At 38.3% G+C, this 16,888-nt stretch overlaps 9 protein-coding genes across 9 annotated transcripts; 3 read left to right on the plus strand and 6 right to left on the minus strand.

The window, feature by feature from the left end:
* Positions 1-316: 316 nt before the first annotated feature.
* On the plus strand, positions 317-2,254 carry PMT7 (putative dolichyl-phosphate-mannose--protein mannosyltransferase; the record flags this gene model as incomplete). The annotated part of the gene is made up of 1 exon (XM_022819062.1): positions 317-2,254. The coding sequence occupies one exon, from the start codon at positions 317-319 to the stop codon at positions 2,252-2,254; it is 1,938 nt and encodes a 645-aa protein (XP_022675666.1).
* A 95-nt stretch (positions 2,255-2,349) lies between these two features.
* SRB7 (Srb7p) lies at positions 2,350-2,784 on the minus strand (the record flags this gene model as incomplete). Its single annotated transcript, XM_022819064.1, has 1 exon — positions 2,350-2,784. The coding sequence occupies one exon, from the start codon at positions 2,782-2,784 to the stop codon at positions 2,350-2,352; it is 435 nt and encodes a 144-aa protein (XP_022675667.1).
* Positions 2,785-3,025: 241 nt separating this feature from the next.
* On the plus strand, positions 3,026-3,532 carry VMA22 (Vma22p; the record flags this gene model as incomplete). Its single annotated transcript, XM_022819065.1, has 1 exon — positions 3,026-3,532. The coding sequence occupies one exon, from the start codon at positions 3,026-3,028 to the stop codon at positions 3,530-3,532; it is 507 nt and encodes a 168-aa protein (XP_022675668.1).
* Positions 3,533-3,787: 255 nt separating this feature from the next.
* GIC2 (Gic2p) lies at positions 3,788-4,909 on the minus strand (the record flags this gene model as incomplete). The annotated part of the gene is made up of 1 exon (XM_022819066.1): positions 3,788-4,909. One exon carries the CDS (start codon positions 4,907-4,909, stop codon positions 3,788-3,790), a length of 1,122 nt encoding a protein of 373 aa, XP_022675669.1.
* A 1,708-nt stretch (positions 4,910-6,617) lies between these two features.
* Positions 6,618-7,475, minus strand: RPP1 (RNA-binding RNA processing protein RPP1; the record flags this gene model as incomplete). Its single annotated transcript, XM_022819067.1, has 1 exon — positions 6,618-7,475. One exon carries the CDS (start codon positions 7,473-7,475, stop codon positions 6,618-6,620), a length of 858 nt encoding a protein of 285 aa, XP_022675670.1.
* Positions 7,476-7,955: 480 nt separating this feature from the next.
* Positions 7,956-10,799, minus strand: SUM1 (Sum1p; the record flags this gene model as incomplete). The annotated part of the gene is made up of 1 exon (XM_022819068.1): positions 7,956-10,799. One exon carries the CDS (start codon positions 10,797-10,799, stop codon positions 7,956-7,958), a length of 2,844 nt encoding a protein of 947 aa, XP_022675671.1.
* A 559-nt stretch (positions 10,800-11,358) lies between these two features.
* Positions 11,359-12,516, minus strand: PAN5 (2-dehydropantoate 2-reductase PAN5; the record flags this gene model as incomplete). Its single annotated transcript, XM_022819069.1, has 1 exon — positions 11,359-12,516. The coding sequence occupies one exon, from the start codon at positions 12,514-12,516 to the stop codon at positions 11,359-11,361; it is 1,158 nt and encodes a 385-aa protein (XP_022675672.1).
* A 319-nt stretch (positions 12,517-12,835) lies between these two features.
* On the minus strand, positions 12,836-14,470 carry SSZ1 (ribosome-associated complex protein SSZ1; the record flags this gene model as incomplete). The annotated part of the gene is made up of 1 exon (XM_022819070.1): positions 12,836-14,470. One exon carries the CDS (start codon positions 14,468-14,470, stop codon positions 12,836-12,838), a length of 1,635 nt encoding a protein of 544 aa, XP_022675673.1.
* Positions 14,471-15,025: 555 nt separating this feature from the next.
* Positions 15,026-16,882, plus strand: TFB1 (TFIIH/NER complex subunit TFB1; the record flags this gene model as incomplete). The annotated part of the gene is made up of 1 exon (XM_022819071.1): positions 15,026-16,882. One exon carries the CDS (start codon positions 15,026-15,028, stop codon positions 16,880-16,882), a length of 1,857 nt encoding a protein of 618 aa, XP_022675674.1.
* Positions 16,883-16,888: the final 6 nt, after the last annotated feature.

The raw sequence follows: 16,888 nt of genomic DNA on the forward strand, positions 1-16,888 counted from the left end.
ATATGTATTTACATTGAGCAAACTCCTTCTAGTGTAAGGAAACATTTATCTGTTGGGAAATACATTGAGCTATGTAACATGCGTGTATGTATATGTGGATGTATGCATATATGTTTTGTCACGTGATCTTACATTGAAGAGGACTTCTTTATGGTATTATGTATGTGTTTACGATCACGAAATTAATATCCAACAGAAACTAGCCAACAAAAGTAAATTAGGGACGGAACGAAAGGTACATATATAACTAGGACCCAGGGTACCTTAAATTGTATATCTAAAAGATTGCTTGAAGGTTGTGATAGTTTAAAATCTAATGGCAGAGAAAAATACGGAGTATAACCCTGTTAAACAGGGTCCTTACAAGAGTTATTTGAGGCATGATTATCAGTATCACATAAAGAATAGAGAATCGTCGGTAGAGAAGAATATGTTATTTGATCTTGGACTTAACATAGCTGCTGTTGCGTTGCTCTCAATTCAACATTCTGGAAAGCTTTCAAAAACATCAATGGATGAGTTATATTTATGGAACCAAGTTGAAGACGTATCAAATAGTAAATTCTTTATCGCAAGTGGAGTACCACTTGTAGTACAATTGGTTTCATTGGCTTCTAAAAGATTTTCCTTGGATTTAGAGTTCTGGAAGATGATAAATAACGTCCTTTTGGCCTCCTTTTTGGTTAAATTATATCATATACTAAGGAAAGTCAACGTATCTGTATTCGTTAGTGCTGCTATCACTTGCATGTTTTCGCAAGTTTCACTTTTCCAAGAGTTGGTATACACTTTCAATCTAGATACTTATCACTTATTGGCGTTGGCTCTACTTGTACTACATTGGAGGGAATTGCAAGGTTCAAAGGACTTTTCTATAAAATGGTTTATCAATATGAGTTTTGTTTCCCTCTCGTTGATATTCTCTACTAGCGGGAAATTCATAGGCCTAGTTTCATGGTTATGGTTTTTTATTATTTCTTTGAAAGCATTCTGTACCCTAGTCGGCGACATTGAAGTATCAATGTTCCAACTTTTTGTTCATTTCTTCGTCAGATTTTTTTTCTTCGTTGTTTTACCTTTCTCTACCATATACATGTCTTATTGTCAACTGTTTAATGCATTTGATGTTGAGACACCAGAGCTTGCGCTTATGTCATCGAGCTTCCAGCATTACGTAATGGGTTTACATGAAAATGTTCCATCTGCAATTCGTAATGGAAGCACTATAAGACTTCGTCACGTTAATTCTCTTGGAGGCTATCTGGCGCCATTGGAAGTTCAGTACACTGACACAAATGACTCTCTGGTAACCATTTCTAACAATCCAAATGATGAGGCAAGCTACTGGATAATCGAATTAGTAAGAGATATATCGTCCAAGAAACTTCCCTCCAACTATTCCTTGAGTAACAGCGACAGACTCAAGTTGAGAAACAAAAAGACAGGACAACTTCTTCGCGGTTCAGAAGATAAACCACCAGTCTCTGACAAAGAATATGATAGGAGAGTTTCAAATACTGGTGATTGGGGATTTTCGGGTGATCAGGACGAAACTTGGAAGCTGGATATTTTGTCAGCACCGACTTTAAGAGAAAGATTAATACCATTCAAGCACCGTTTTATGTTGTACAATCCTGCTAGACGTTGCTCGCTACTTTCACATGATGTGAATATGCCAAATTGGGCAAATAACGATCAAGAAGTTCTTTGTGTTGAATCTGCAGTAATTGACAGAGCTTCATTCTATATTGATTTTGTTGCCGATCCAAATCTTGAAATTCTGGATGCAGAGACAGACACTTATAGATGGTCGAGCTCTTTCCCGACCTACAAATTGGTCTTGGAGTATTTACAAGTGCAATTCAAGATAGATAAAGGTCAAGCTATACACTTTGAAAAGGAAAGTGATGAAGAAGGTCAAAACTTAAGTGAACATTACTTATTTTTCCCTCTGCGTTTCCAAGAAAGTAATCGTATAGGAAGGCTACTCTGGATAGGTTCTACTGTTGCTGTTGGACTATATGCTTTAATACAAACATATTTGTGGATGAACTGGAGCATATATGAAGATAACTTATTAGGGAAAAAAAGTTTAGAGTTAATGAGAGAAGAAGTATCCTTCGAATCTTTCTTAGGCTGGTTTTTGCACTTATTTATATTTAACTTTAGCCTGCACAAGAACTTTTCGGTAATTCAGTATTTGGCTGCCTTCTTTTATGCGGTTAATACTCTGGCACAATTTTTAGGTATATAACACATACCCTATATAGGACAATAATCTATATTGTTATACAGATATGACTTCATAGTGTAGAACTGGGAAAAAACAAATACTTCCGTAGTTACTGATCAGCTTTGAGCTTGGAATGCGGCTTTTGAACCATTAATTCCAACAGTGAAATCTTCAATTAAAAACCTCACTTTTTCCAAAAGGGCATCCTTTCTTTTAATGGCTTTGATCTTTTCGTTTTCCATTTTAACCAACTGCTTCTGTAGAGAATCAATTCGATGTAATTGTTCCTGTGCCGATACATCTACTCCCGGTAGAGAATCTATCAGGGCCATTATTTGCCTAGTCTTGAGTATTATATCTGTTGTTAACTCATCTATGTTTTTATCAAATTCCTTCTCTTCTACAACATGGGCCTGAGGATCAGACATTTGTTCTTCTGTTTCATTACTTGGTTCAAATCCATGATTCTTGTCGATGTAGTTTACTGCTCCGCAGAACTGTTCCATCATTTGGTCTAAACATATTTGTAACTGAGTAAGCCTGTCCGTCATTATAATATGTTATACTTAGGCACCCCAACTGGCCGCTGTAGAAAGCTTTAATGTTCTGCTTCATACTTTACCTTTTCAATAGACTTAGTTGAAGATCTGTGAGTTGTCTTTATTTCATACTAAAGGAAATAAACAGAAATATTCAAAACCACTTATAAAGCTAGAATTAAAGGCTGACATATTAATATAATGGAAGTACTGGATAAGTTCGGTGTGTAAGGGTCCTATAGTTGGTAACACTATGAGCAGAGATGATTTGTACCTTCGGCTGATAAAAAAACTCGCAGAATATGATTCTTTACTAGAGCAATTGCAATCCAGTTTTCAAGACGGTTTCCACCATCTTAGTAGGGCAAACTACCATAATAAGGATACTTTAAGAGGAACATATGGTAGAGATTATTGGGATGAAACATATACAGGTCATAGATATGTTTCGATCGACGGAAAGCATAGGATCCAAGAGATTGCAGAACCGGAGTATAAAGAAGATCAAGAGGAAGAAGCTATTCCAGAGAAACAAGATACTGAAGCGTCCCATAAACTAAGAAAAAGGAAACAGAGAAAAACGTTATTGGAGAAAGCCAAAAAGAATCCTATCTACATGTTTGGAGGTGCATTATCTACTCCGATGTCTCTAAGACAGTCACAATCGTCATTTAATTCGTCTTTTCCAGTCATTTATAAGCTTATTGAGCTTCGATACGAACTTAATGCACTCTTAGATCAAATATCACCAAGCGTATGATTTAAAGGAAAGTGGTTTGTATATAATTAAGTAAAGAACTTTAGATACTGATAACTCCTAAGTATAGAACAATGATTTAAAAACCGCTTATATGATGTAGGAATGTTTCTCTAATACCTGGCACCGAAGCGAGTGAACCAACTGTATGCAGGCTGAAATTAGATATTATGCAAAGGAATGACAAAGGGTAAGGGCAGGTAAAATTTATCCGAATAAAAAATGCAATTAACGAGTGAAGGGGAGGATCATAATAAATCATACATTCGATTTATAGTAAAGCTTTGAGTTTCTGGCAAAAGAGAACTCACTAGATGTTTCTTCCAATGACGAGCCAGCATCACTAGGTTGTAAGTAGCATAATAGGACGTCATCAACAGATCTTCTTGTTCTAGGCGAGTCTAAGTACTCAGATGGTTTCAAAATGGGGGTCATGATTGGGTCAGAATTTCTCTTCAATGATTGTTTGGATGTTGCCGACCTTCTACTAACCATTTTCATATCGTCTAACAACATTGTTTCCAACAAATCTGTAGAGTTTGCTGGAGATTCCCATTGGAATTTATCTTTCTTTGTATTCATCTCCGGTGTTGAAACATGAAGAATTGATTGCTCTTCTAACAATGTTGGGAACTGGTAATTCTTCAAGAACTCGACATCTAAATCACTAGATTCGGACTTAGAATACTTGTGTTTTAAATGAGTTTTCTCCAATGTGGTTAGCTTTGAAATTGAACGCATGTTTGAATCATTCAATAAAGAGGTTGCCATGGTAGATGTAGAGGTAATTCTTGGATTAGAGTACATGCTTGATCCAACTGAAGAGCGCTTAGCTGATGAAGCTCTAGAGAGTAAGCCCTGGTGAGTATATGGAATGGCATCTGTAACAAATACTTTAGCCATCGAAGCTGTTTGTTCATTAATAGAATCAGTTCTTACTGCTGATCCCTCCGGTATGTTTTGCAATTGGCTATGAGATGCATTACGTGTGTGTGAAGACGATGATGATGGTGATGGATCTGGTACGTCAAACCCGGCTCTGGAATCTGCATGTGATATGTGACTGAAGCCAAAAGGAACGGATATCTTCAGTTTAGGAGATTCCTCCTTGGACGATTTATTCTGAAACAATTTCAAAAGACTCTTTTTCTTCTTCAAGAACGAACTTTTACTCGAGGAATCTTTGTAAGCGTTTGGAGGTAGTGGAGGTAGATCAATATTTTTCCTGTTGCTTAAGACAGGTTTATCACTATTAATCATAACGACGCCAAGTTCGTTTTCATCATCAGAATCCATGAATTGATGGGCCTGTAAGCCATATAGCTTCTCTGTTTCGTCATCTTCATCAATCCAGATGGATTTGATCTGAGGGACGTTCATTACCGTCTTTTGATCTCTTGATGCGCGTTATTCTTCTTTATTAGCCTTCTTGATCTGGGTCCTCAAGTTCGATCAAGATCAAAGGATAAATAGTACTGGTCTGATTCGGCACGTAATATGGTGTTTAACTTTATATAGCTGATAACTGAACCTCCTCTCTCGTCGTGTTTCAGATTTCTCTGCATACATCGTCATTCTTGATCTTTTTCGCATAGAATCTTTGTAAATATTCCTTTTATGGTAAATTTAGAAATTACCATATCCGGTTAAAACACGATATTCAAACAGGTTTCTGCTGAAAGAATTCCATAAAATTAGTTTTTTTTTTTTTTTTAATCTTAATATTTTTTTTTCTTTCACTAGATTCAAATATTCGTATGAATTAAGCCCAGCATCGCTTTCATGTATTGAACAAATTTCGTGTCAATCAAAGAAGATACGCTCGGCCCAAACCTTAGATTTCTTTAGGGTATTTGGATTTTTTTACTCCATGTGCTTTCCATGCAAGAAGTCGCGGCTGATACTGTAGGTGAATCTTCAAATTTTACCTTGTCAAGTAATAATGTGTTGATAGTTTTCTTAGGTGTAGTTTCATCTGAAATAGCCAATCCATTGAAAGAATTATCTACAAAGTCTGAAAACTCTTTCAAAATACTCACATTTTCTGATGCATCACTCTCGCACGCCGTCAGTGAGTAGCCAAAACTTTCATTGCAAATGTTGATTGTTTCCTTTCGTGGGATAATAGGTCTGGTTCCAGTTCTGAAATCCCTTTCTGCAGCGAAATTAACGTACTTAATTGTGTCTAGTTCTTCATTAGTTAAAGGCTGGGTTGTAAAGGCTTTGACACTGAGCGATAAAGACCTTCTGGTCTCTTCGTTCCCGATATCCGGTGTCTGAGGTCTGTTTTCTAATAGATTCTTGACGTTCTCACACTCAGTAAGTGTCATTTCAAGACGTTGTTCCCAATTTTCCTTCTTCTTACCGCTTAATTTAGTTCGCTTAAAGGAAGGACGTCTCCATTTCTTTAAGTATGACTTTAGTTCAGCCATTGTTATATATTTTCGCGCTCCTTTTGAAAACTCTCACTTGAACAATAAGAACACCTTTTGCTATGCTTTTGCTTGACCTTCTTTGTAAGTTTGAACAGAATTAAAAGTTGTCAGGTATCCCTTGTTTTCCTTAGTTATCCTTCTCCTGACTACACTCATTTATTTATTTATCTACCTGTTTTTCTTTTAAGTTAATTCAAAAGACAATAGCCGCTGAAGGTATCTTGATAACGTTTTAAATTGGTAAGATATTTGTCCGGGTAATAAAATTGATATCATGGACCTTCAGAAACTAGCTGGCTTAAAAATCAAATGATTTACTTTTGTTTTTTCAGTATTGAAAAATAGCTTTGAGTTTTGAAAGTGGAATAAAATACTAGAAAACAAAATCGAAAGACAGCGTCTATATATTGTAACCCATAGCCTAAGTCTCTTATCGCTAAATGCGAGGTAGTATCAGCATTAGTAGCACTAAGTCTCACCAAGGAATAATTATTACAAGAAATATCTATTGTATGCTATTGTACTTACGTAAAAGATTTAGAGCTGCCTATTGTCTATCCAACACAATAATTAAAGCTGTGCTTTAAGTTTAGAGAAGAGAAATATTTTGAAAACACCATAGAATGTAGTGCACCGTGAATATTCTATGAAATTCAGTCTTTGACCCTTTTGTTGCTAGCCGGATCTGTTTTTTCAGAAAGTTTTCTCTTAACAATTTTGTAGGAGCCATGTTCCGATAGATCTTCATTCACCACATCTTCATTACCGATACAAACGACCTGTTTGTAACTCTTGTTCCTTAATCTTCCATTTAGAAGTACCAAACTAGCAAGCTCTCCCATAGCTTTTCCGCATTTGTCATTCGGTAGTCCAATGAAGTTGAGTAGACTGGCTACACTGATGACGTTACGGCACTCTAGTGGAGTTGTTGCACCACTGCTAATGACAATACCCCTGTTCCTACATGTTCTAATAACACTCTTGACATTTGACACAAATTGCTTACGAGTCCTTATGTCCCTTAGAGCATTGGCATACACTATTTCTACCTTTACTCCTCTTTTGATACAACCACCCATTGTATGGTGCTTTAAGAGAGTTGGAAGTCTTTTGTCGTAAGAGAAAGAGAGTATATCGATATCAAGATTTGATGCAGCGAGGGTCACCGCCTTCTCACTTATCGGAAGTGCTGCAACTATGTCATATGCTTGACAAATTTTAGTCAATGGTTGTCCCTTTGATAGATCATCGATTATAATAGTGATTCTGGAGTAAAGTTTTATTCCCGTTGATTTTACAAACTCATCAAATAATGTTAGATTAATGGGATTCATCTCTTTTAGAGTAGATGGAAACTTGTCTTGTTGATTCACGGTAAAGTTAATCGCCACATGTGTATATCCTAGGGTATGTAGCGTCGCTAATGTGTTCTGAAGTAATTTAATGTCTTTTGAGGAAGGAGGGGAATTGAAATCCTTCTGGGGCCACGGGACGTTCAAGTCAACTAACATAGCTTTATTTTGTACAAGGCAATATTCCTGTGGAAGGGGTGTAAGGCTAGATTACTTGGTAGTTAAGTTCTTTAGTCTTTCCACGCTATGATGATCGGTAACTTTTTTGGAAGTTTCACTATTCTAAAATTTTTATACATTATGACGCTCTTTCAGTGGAAAAAAGCGAAAACATTTCCTATATAACATATCATATATCCATACACATTTTATATGACAAGTTGAAAACAGCAAAAAAAACAAGAACAGCCCCAACTTTCGGTGCTTGTAATATTTAATGAAATATCCGAAAAAGAATGTGGTTAAATGACTTCAAAGTCAAAAATAATAGTATAGTATACTGATATAGATTACACACCTTACTTGATTTCGACCTAAATAGGGACAAATTTTTGGTGAAAATATGGTTGCTGAATAAAGTACACTCTTTAAACAGGCTTCAATGTCTATTTGCATGGTTTCTTTAATAGCGTATCAATGTTATGAATGTTCTTCAGGCAATGGTTCTTGTTGAGAAGGTTCCTTTAATTCATTATTTTCCGCTGGGGTAGTAGTCACAGTGTCATTGGCTGCGCTATCAACTTGCTTTTCTTTCTCTGTCTGTTGCTCTTCAACATTAGTACTCTGAGCTTGGGGTTCTTCGGATTCATCTGGACCCTCTGTACTCTGTTTAGAATTCTCTACTTCTTCTGTGGCGGTGTCTCTTTGGGAACCCCCCATAGTTTGCACATACACTACGGGTTCTTTCTTTTCTTCTGCTTCTACAGATTCTTCAGGTGGACCCTCACTATTTTCTTTGTAAGGAATGTTACTTGACTTCTTGTGACTATTTCTTGAACCATCTTCTAGGAAGTCGAGAACCAACATATTGTCTATTTCTCTATTAATGGTTGTAACAGTAACGCCATTTTCACCAACAATTGGAAGTTCCGATCCCCTAGCGAACATCCATTCTCTCCAGTGGGTACTTGTGTTATCACATAGGTCAAATAGAATCATTTTTAGTAGGGTAATATGATTGTAGAACCATGACACTGACCTGTTGATAAAGACTCTGTAATTTTCCATCTCTTTGATGGCATGTAATAATGTGTAGTTTTTGAATCCTCTCTTGTCCTTCGATTTATCTCTCCAGAACTCAAAGAGCGCAAATAATGCCTTCCGTCTCTGCCATGTCCTCTTCGATTCTCTGAGCTTCAAGCCCAAACTAACTAATCTATTTTCCCAGCGGAATTCCATCAAAAAGTACTCTAAAGAATTAACATACCTTTCAGTCAAAATGACATTGGATAATACTTGGCATGCCATAGATGATTCTATTTCCACATCAGGTTTGAGGAAATATGCATTGATTCGATCCTGTCTGGTTAGTTCTGCGTAATCTTCTTCGTGCATTGTTAGCTTGATCAATTCTTCTTCCTTGTGTCTGAACTTCAAATCCAAATATTCTCCAGCTGTAATTGGCACAGTAGATCCCTTTCTATAAAAGAATCCCTCACGACAATATAGTTCTACAGGAGATGACATCAATAGTGATGCTGCATTTTCTTGAGATTGATTATTTGAACTTGGTCTTCCTCTTTTATCTTTCTTTTCAGGAAGCATCGGAATCATTTTGCTCATCTTGCGACGGTCGTTAACGCTCAACAGTCTCTTTTTTCTAGGTGGTTCATTATTATTGAGATAAGAAATACTTAAGTTCCCTGCAAAAATTCCAGAGGAGTCTGCAGATGCTGGTGAACTATTATTGGCATCTATTTCACCACCTTGAGGGGCATTACTGTCTAATTCCTTTTTAACTTCAGGGGACCCCTCATTGTTTAAAATAGATAATATTTTCACCTTACGGGGACCTTCCAAGTCTTTAGAGGTTTTAGATTGTTCATCAAACGTAGAGGAACTTCTTTTTGGAGCTTCACTAGAGTAACCTCTAGAACCTGCAATACTGGGCGAATTGGATTGCTGTGTATGATTACCGTCACCTTCGTTATTGCCTCTACTAACATTATCTTGTGTAGAACTGCCGGTGTTAGTATTTGATCCAGCACTGTCAGGTTGATTGGAAATATGGTCATCAGAAATGCCAGAGTTTGCTGTGGTAGATTGTGCGGATTCTGGCATTTTTGGCAGTGGTGACTGAAGTTCAGAAGATTGAGACAGAGAGAATGGAATCTTCGAGACTGCTAAAGGTTCAATGGGCTTGTTTGAAAGCTGATATTTGCCTAAAGGTACACCATTATCGAACTGAATGGCAGTCATTCTCTTTTTTCTCTCTTCTTGCTTCATTGCCATGAAAAGATCTTTGTTCAATTCCATGAAATTTCTTGTCACATTACGATCGCTATACTTCATCGTGACAAGCATTCTTTCCCTTTCATCCCTTCTTCTTTCAAGTTCCTTCTGTTTTCTTGCAGCGGCTTCTTCTGAGTCGTCAGCTGCCGCCGTTCCATTGTCATCGTCCTGCGTTTCATTATCGGAAGCACCCGAAAACGAAGACGAGAGATCTGATTGCTCATCGTACTGTTGTGTGGATCCAGGTTTTATCCTTTGGGACTTACGTCTAGACGTAGTATATTTTGGGGCATGTGCGCTTGAACTTTCAGAAGGTGTACTTTCCTTGTGACCCCTTTTAGAAACAGAGGAAGAAGACGCGTTTTGCGCGTCCCATGTCGATGCCTTTTTAGAAGGTCTACCCCTTCTCTTTTTTGGTTCCTGCGGTGTAGTATTAGACGTTTCACCATGATCGAATGGATCTTCCACGTGAGATGACTTTTCCTTATCTGGATCAACGAAAAACCTTTTCGACTTTGAAATATGATCCGTGGGAAACGGTAGTTTTGCACGCCTCTCACCATTAGCCAGAATGGAGCTCGCCTTCTTTGGTGGTCTACCAGGCCCTCTATGTGGAGGGGAGATGTTGCCGTATCCACCAGACGACGACAACGATAATGTACCTGCACCTCCAGCTGAAGAATCCAAATTAATCCCATTTTGCAACAACTGCTGTTGCTCAGCAACTATTTTGCTGATCTTACTGACTTCAGCACTCAAATCATTGATAGCTGCATCAGAATTAGCCTGATTCTTTAAAAGGTCCTCGAACTTGGCCTCCAAAACTTGTTGGTTGTGCGACAAGTTCTTCAAACTCGAAACTACTGACTCGATACTTTTCTGCACAACTTCATCAGCACCAGGTAACACAGATTCCATCTGCACTACTTTTTTCGAAAGCGCATCAATCACACTCTCCTGCTTCTTCAATGCTACCCCAACATCAACTTCGATCTCACTCACTTCTCCTGTCATCGCACTATTGCTAGCCATACACCTGACAGTTCAGTGCTCTTTCCCCCAAAAATCGAAATACACGAAATAACAACTTGTTATTCAAATTTTGCAATGCCTTTCAACTCCCGCAACACCTGCTATATACGCTTTCTGTTGCACTGTCGTCACCACTCTATATTTTCGACCGTGCAATATACCAAATAAAAGTCTGCTGTAATTATTGTTATTTTTCATTATATTATTCGTTCAACAAGCATGTCTTTTTTTTTTTCCAGCCTTTCCGATGCTTTTTTTCTATATTGTGCGTGGTGTACGGATTAAAAATGTGACATCGGGCGCGCATACTTATCAAACAGAGCCGACGCAGGACAGAATCCATAGAGCCCGGGCTTTCATCCATTCAGAAATATCACCTCGAATTATTTTGCACTCACGCGATATGTATAAAATTACACACATGTATACATCGGCTTATATGTATAAATAAATGTATAAATGTAGGTAGGTATATATGCGTCAAATCACTGAATTATCTATAAATTTCGTGTGCAAAGTAATAATCTGGGGAAAATTGCTAGTACCGATCGCTCTTCTTCTACTGACCAGCCTTTCTTGTCTGATTCAACTTTAGTCTGAGTTTGACCAATTCCTGGATTGTGCGATTGACCTTGGCATTGGATTCAGGGAGAGAGAATTTCTTGCAGAGTGTCACGACGTAACCGTTGATATAGTCTATCTCTGTTTCTCTGAGGTTCAACACATCTTGTCTCATGGAGCTGGAATTGCCCCCATTCACAACACATCCAACGTGCATTGTGTTCTCTAACATTGTTGTCACATTCAAACGGCCTGCTACGTTTAGCTTCGGCAATTGACCGTGTTTTGCACCTTTGTAAATGTCTTCGTAGTCGAACAACGGCTTGTAAGCTGTGTGGAACACATTAATGGCTTCCTCTATGATAGACTGGAAAATGGGACCTGCGCAGTTTGCTAATTCACCATTCATGCAGTCTATAATGGAAGTAACAGAGTTTATGCAACAATTGACCAAGAATTTCTCTAATTGTCCTAATAAAAGCTCCTGATAGGTCATATGAACCACTCCCAACGATCGATCGAGCGAATTGAGCATTTTAATTAATTCGTTCTGTTTCAAGGCTTCTAAATCAGCAAAAGTCTCAATGATATCGTTGTCGTTCTCAGGCAATTTCGATATCTTACAATCGACGAACCCGGCATGGTTATACTGATTCTTAATCTCAGAGTCCTGAAATATACCATGTGCAATGACACCTTGGAACAAATTGGGCTTCAGGTCGCCACCGTTAAAAACCTGCTCCTTTAACACCTCAGAAACACCTAACCCATTCTGAATCATAATGATATTCGAATTGTTATCCAAGTATGGCAAAAATGGCCTCAACGCGTCTGCCGTTTGATAAGTCTTACATGTAACTATCAAGTTATCTATCTTTCCTTTGAAGTTTTCAGGACACGATGCGTCGGGGAATCTCTCAGTTAAGATTTCTAAGCTACTGTCATACAATGGCTTAATTGACACCTCATAATCATTCGTTTTAAAATCACTGAGTCTTCCTAATGACCGGAATAATGGCGTCACTTTAGTCCCACCATACTTTTGCAAATGTACACCGAGTAGACTTCCAATAGCCCCGAAACCTAGTATATATACAGATGGTTGTGCTGTCATATTTTGATTATTCGTTTGCGCTTGCTTGCTGTAAACCTTCATTCCTCATTAGACTCTTCAATAGTTATGATCATCATCTGATGTGACTTAGTATGGTAAAAAGAGATGAGTAACCTTTTTTTTTTTTTTTTTTTATGATTGTTCTTGCCTGTGGTTCATTCAATCTTCGGCATTAGCTGAAAGAATATACAGTATAACATGCGCTTACCAGTACGGGCCACCGATGAGGCTGCATCCTATTATCGATATTAGCATCTATATACGAAATTGGGATAGCACACTTCAACTTTGAATCTTAATATGAATAAAAGTTCGTTTGCTAACCATCCTACTCTTAGTTTAATTCTATTTTTATATTTATTTATAATTCGCCCTTGACGACTGTGTTGGATTTCAAGTCTCTGGCAGCCACTGTTAGCTTGCCTTCCTTGTCAATAGTGAACACAAGTTCTAGACCCTTGACATCCTTGACACCAAGTTCCATCAACTTGTTACCCAAGGTGTAATGCTTTTCTCTGACAACTTCTGGTTCGTCATCTTCGTCGGACCAGTCACTTTCGTCATCTTCTTCATCGTCCTTCTCGGCCTTCTCTTCCTTTGGCGCTGGCTCCACGACAGTTTCCTTGATATGGTGTTCAGCTTCGTGGATGGCAATAGTGAAGTCACCAGCAGCCTTCTTCAATTTTAGAGTCTTCTTTATTGGGTAGGAGGTTTCGGCCAATAGTACTGGGACGAACTCACCTTTACTGTCGACAAGACCAATATGCTTGGATAGATGTGGAGTATTTATAACGATTGGTTCTAGGGATTGAGCTAGTTCGTCAGCGTCATAAGCGTTCAAAAGCTCAGCTTGCAAAGCGGCACCACATGCAGCCAATTCATTTGGATTGTTGGTAGCGTTCTTGGATTGTGGAGACAAGATGTCGACGTTTTCTGGGAAGATGAAATCCAAGTTGGTAGCCAACTTTGGAGTGAAAGAGGTACCACCAACTAGAAGAACAGAATCGATATCCAAAGTGTCTAGATCAGCTTTCTTGATAACCTTTTCGATGAATGCAGTGAATTGAGAAATGACTTTGTTGGCAACTAGTTCGTATCTCATTCTGTTAATGGAAGAGTGGTAGTCGAAACCATCAGCCAAAGAGTCAATAGAGATAGTGGCAGATGTGACGTTAGACAAAGTCTTCTTAGTTAGTTGGGCATTGGCCTTTAACTTAGCCAAAGATCTAGCGTTCTTCTTAGGGTTAGATTTGTTCTTCTTTTCGAAGTCACTGGCAAAGAAGTCAATCAATGCAGCGTCCAAGTTGTCACCACCCAACTTAGCATCGTGTTCAGTTGCTAGTAGAGTGAAGATACCGTTACGCACAGCGATAACAGCAGCATCGGATCTGACACCACCAAAGTCTGCAACAACAACGTTTTGATCCTTGTCAGTTGGGAATTCTTCAACATGAGCCAATAGAGCGGAAGATGGTTCGTTAATGAAATAGACAATTTCCAAATCAACAGCAGAAGCAGCATCCTTCAAAGCCTTCTTTTGGGCGTCAGAGAAGTTAGTTGGGACTGTAAGAACAGCCTTGGAGATGGTTTGACCAATGTAATCCTCAGCAGCCAATTTCAAGTTCTTCAAATGTCTGGAGACAACTTCGTCAACAGTCAATTTTTCTTCGACATCATCAGCTCTTTTGACAACGAAACCGGCCTTACCGTCAATTTCGACCACTGGAGCACCAGCAGCACATCTAGATGCATCGCACTCAGAGAAAGGAAGACCAATAAAGTCACGGAAGTTAATGATGGTGTTCTTTGGGTTTCTGATTAGCTGTTGCAAAGCTTGACCACCATGGTATTCATCATCACCAACATAAGATAGTACAGATGGAATGGAACGTTCACCATCTGGGTTGGCAATAACGTCAACATCGTTCTTTGGGTTGACGTATGCAATAGAAGAGGAGGTGTTACCAAATGCAATACCAATAATAGGACCAGACATTCTTGATACTTCTTTTTAGATTTCTGTGTTGGTTACCTTCCAGAATAATAATATTTATGATATCTAATCAAAAGGAGAACCAATTCGGAGAACACAAACACACGAGCGAAAACCTTTCTTTAACTTATATCTCTAGCTCATCGCATCGCTGAATACCTTGCACGTATTCCTTTTCAATCTCTTAATGCTCAATGGTTGAAAAGAAAATCCTGAAAATTTTTTGCAAAAGGAAATTTGAGCAGGGTAACTACATATCATATATGATCACGTGTATACTTACATCCAACTGTGTCAGATTGTCAGAACACCCAAACATTTATACCTTTGGTAGTACCATGTCTGGTTTGATGCTTCTTCGCCTACTAGATGTACATTAGAGAGCACCATAGCCAGTTAGTTAATTGAATGAAGAAGAAGAAGGTGAGAGGCAGATATAGATTAAGTCAGTGAGAAGCATTCTTCCGGAAGAAGTATTAATAACCAAAGAAGTGAACTAAACGGGAAGATTGAACAATTATCATTACAGCTTTAACTGGTAATACAAAAGAGAATATAATGTCTGAAACTCATACCGGTGCAGCCACCTTTAAAAAGGTGCACGGTATGATTAGGATCGATGAAGATGCATCTCCAGCTACGCTGGTTTGGAGATCAACGGATGGTGATAAAAGTACCACTGTTTTACTTAATATGGTAGACAAATTGCAAGCAACGCCGGCGAACAGTGACAAAATGATGCTTAGAATCGTGGGTAAAATTGATCCAAATATGAAGAAGAGAAAGGACAACGAGGGCAACGAAATACCTGTGAAGGCGCCTGTTTACATGTTCACGTTCAATAATAGAACAGTTATGGATAACATTAAGGAAACTTTACAGCATATTATTGCTAGATACAAAGATGAAGAAGCTACAGAGGAAAGGCATAAGAACGAGCCAGAAACCGAGGCCCAAGATAACCCTGCTGCTTCTGTGACCCCCCAGCCAGCGCATCTACCTCAAGATTTGATTAATACTACAACTCTCGATACTTCTCTAACCAAATCTAAGTTGCTTTCAAACCTTAAACTTCAACAATCCTTGCTTAAGGAAAGCCGGGAACTAATGACTATATTCCAGGATACCGTGATTAAATCAGGTCTACCTCCACACGAGTTTTGGTCAACTCGTATCCCCTTACTAAGAGCTTACGCTCTTTCTACCTCTCAAAAGACAGGCCCATATAACGTTCTATCTACTATTAAGCCTGTAGCATCTTCGGATAACAAAGTGAACGTCAATGTGTCAAGAGAGAAGATTCACACCATTTTCCAAAACTATCCAATTGTTAGAAAAGCCTTTGACGATAATGTGCCAAAGAATTTCAAGGAACAGGAATTTTGGGCTAGATTCTTCTCTTCAAAATTGTTTCGTAAGCTAAGAGGTGAGCGTATCATGAACCATGACAGAGGTGATATGATTATCGATCGTTATCTTTCATTGGACCAAGAATATGATAGACGAGACGACGAGTTGTTGCAACATCCTGTGAGGAAAATTATAGATATCGAGGGAAATATAAACGATGATCCTGTCAAGAAGGGCCATAGACCCGATTTCACAATGCGCTCGGGTATTGATCCTAATGGTAACAGTGATGGTGGTATGGCTATTCTAAAAGGTATGAATAGACTAAGTGAAAAGATGGTTGAATCATTAGAAAACGAATATTCTAGAGCAAACTTGCCACAAGAAGATCCTGACAAGGAGGAGAGGGAAGAGATTCTGTTTTCCGATCTAGATGAAGACACACCTACTGATTATGCAGAAATCAAGCTAAAAAGAAAGGTTCTTGATGCCAAAAATCGCCAAATGCATAAAGAGAATAGTGCTATATCTTGGGAAGAAGTGAAACATGAAATCAATTCAATTACTTCTATACTAGACACTTCTATACTTGATCTTACAACTTTGACACATATTACAGCAGACGTCACTAAAACAATCAACCAGCGTATTATGAAAGCTGTTAAAGTTAATGCAAAACAATCTAAACACATGAATGGGGACACCTTATTGGGATCTACAATGTCAGGTACAAGTATGTTCCAAGAAGCTAAAGAATCAGCATCCCATTTACCTCCAGATATATTAGAAAGTTGCAGACTGCTCAACAGCAGTTGCTGTGAGTTCTTGAAACATTTTTACATCAACTTTCAAAGTGGTGACCCAAGAAAGACAAATCTAGTGAAAAAACTTTACAAAAGTTTGATGGATTGCCAGGAAAAAATTGATTCTCTTTTGAACTCAGTTGATACAGAGGAGAATCAAGAAATCGCAAAATATTGTAAAGCATATTTGGTTCATGTCCTAGACTCAGTAGGGTTAGGAATTAATAAATACAGGGCCCTTGTAAAAGGTACTGCTGCATAACTCAAT

This window comes from Kluyveromyces marxianus, chromosome 3 (genome assembly GCF_001417885.1).
Source record: "Kluyveromyces marxianus DMKU3-1042 DNA, complete genome, chromosome 3".
NCBI classification, from domain to species: Eukaryota; Fungi; Ascomycota; class Saccharomycetes; order Saccharomycetales; family Saccharomycetaceae; genus Kluyveromyces; species Kluyveromyces marxianus.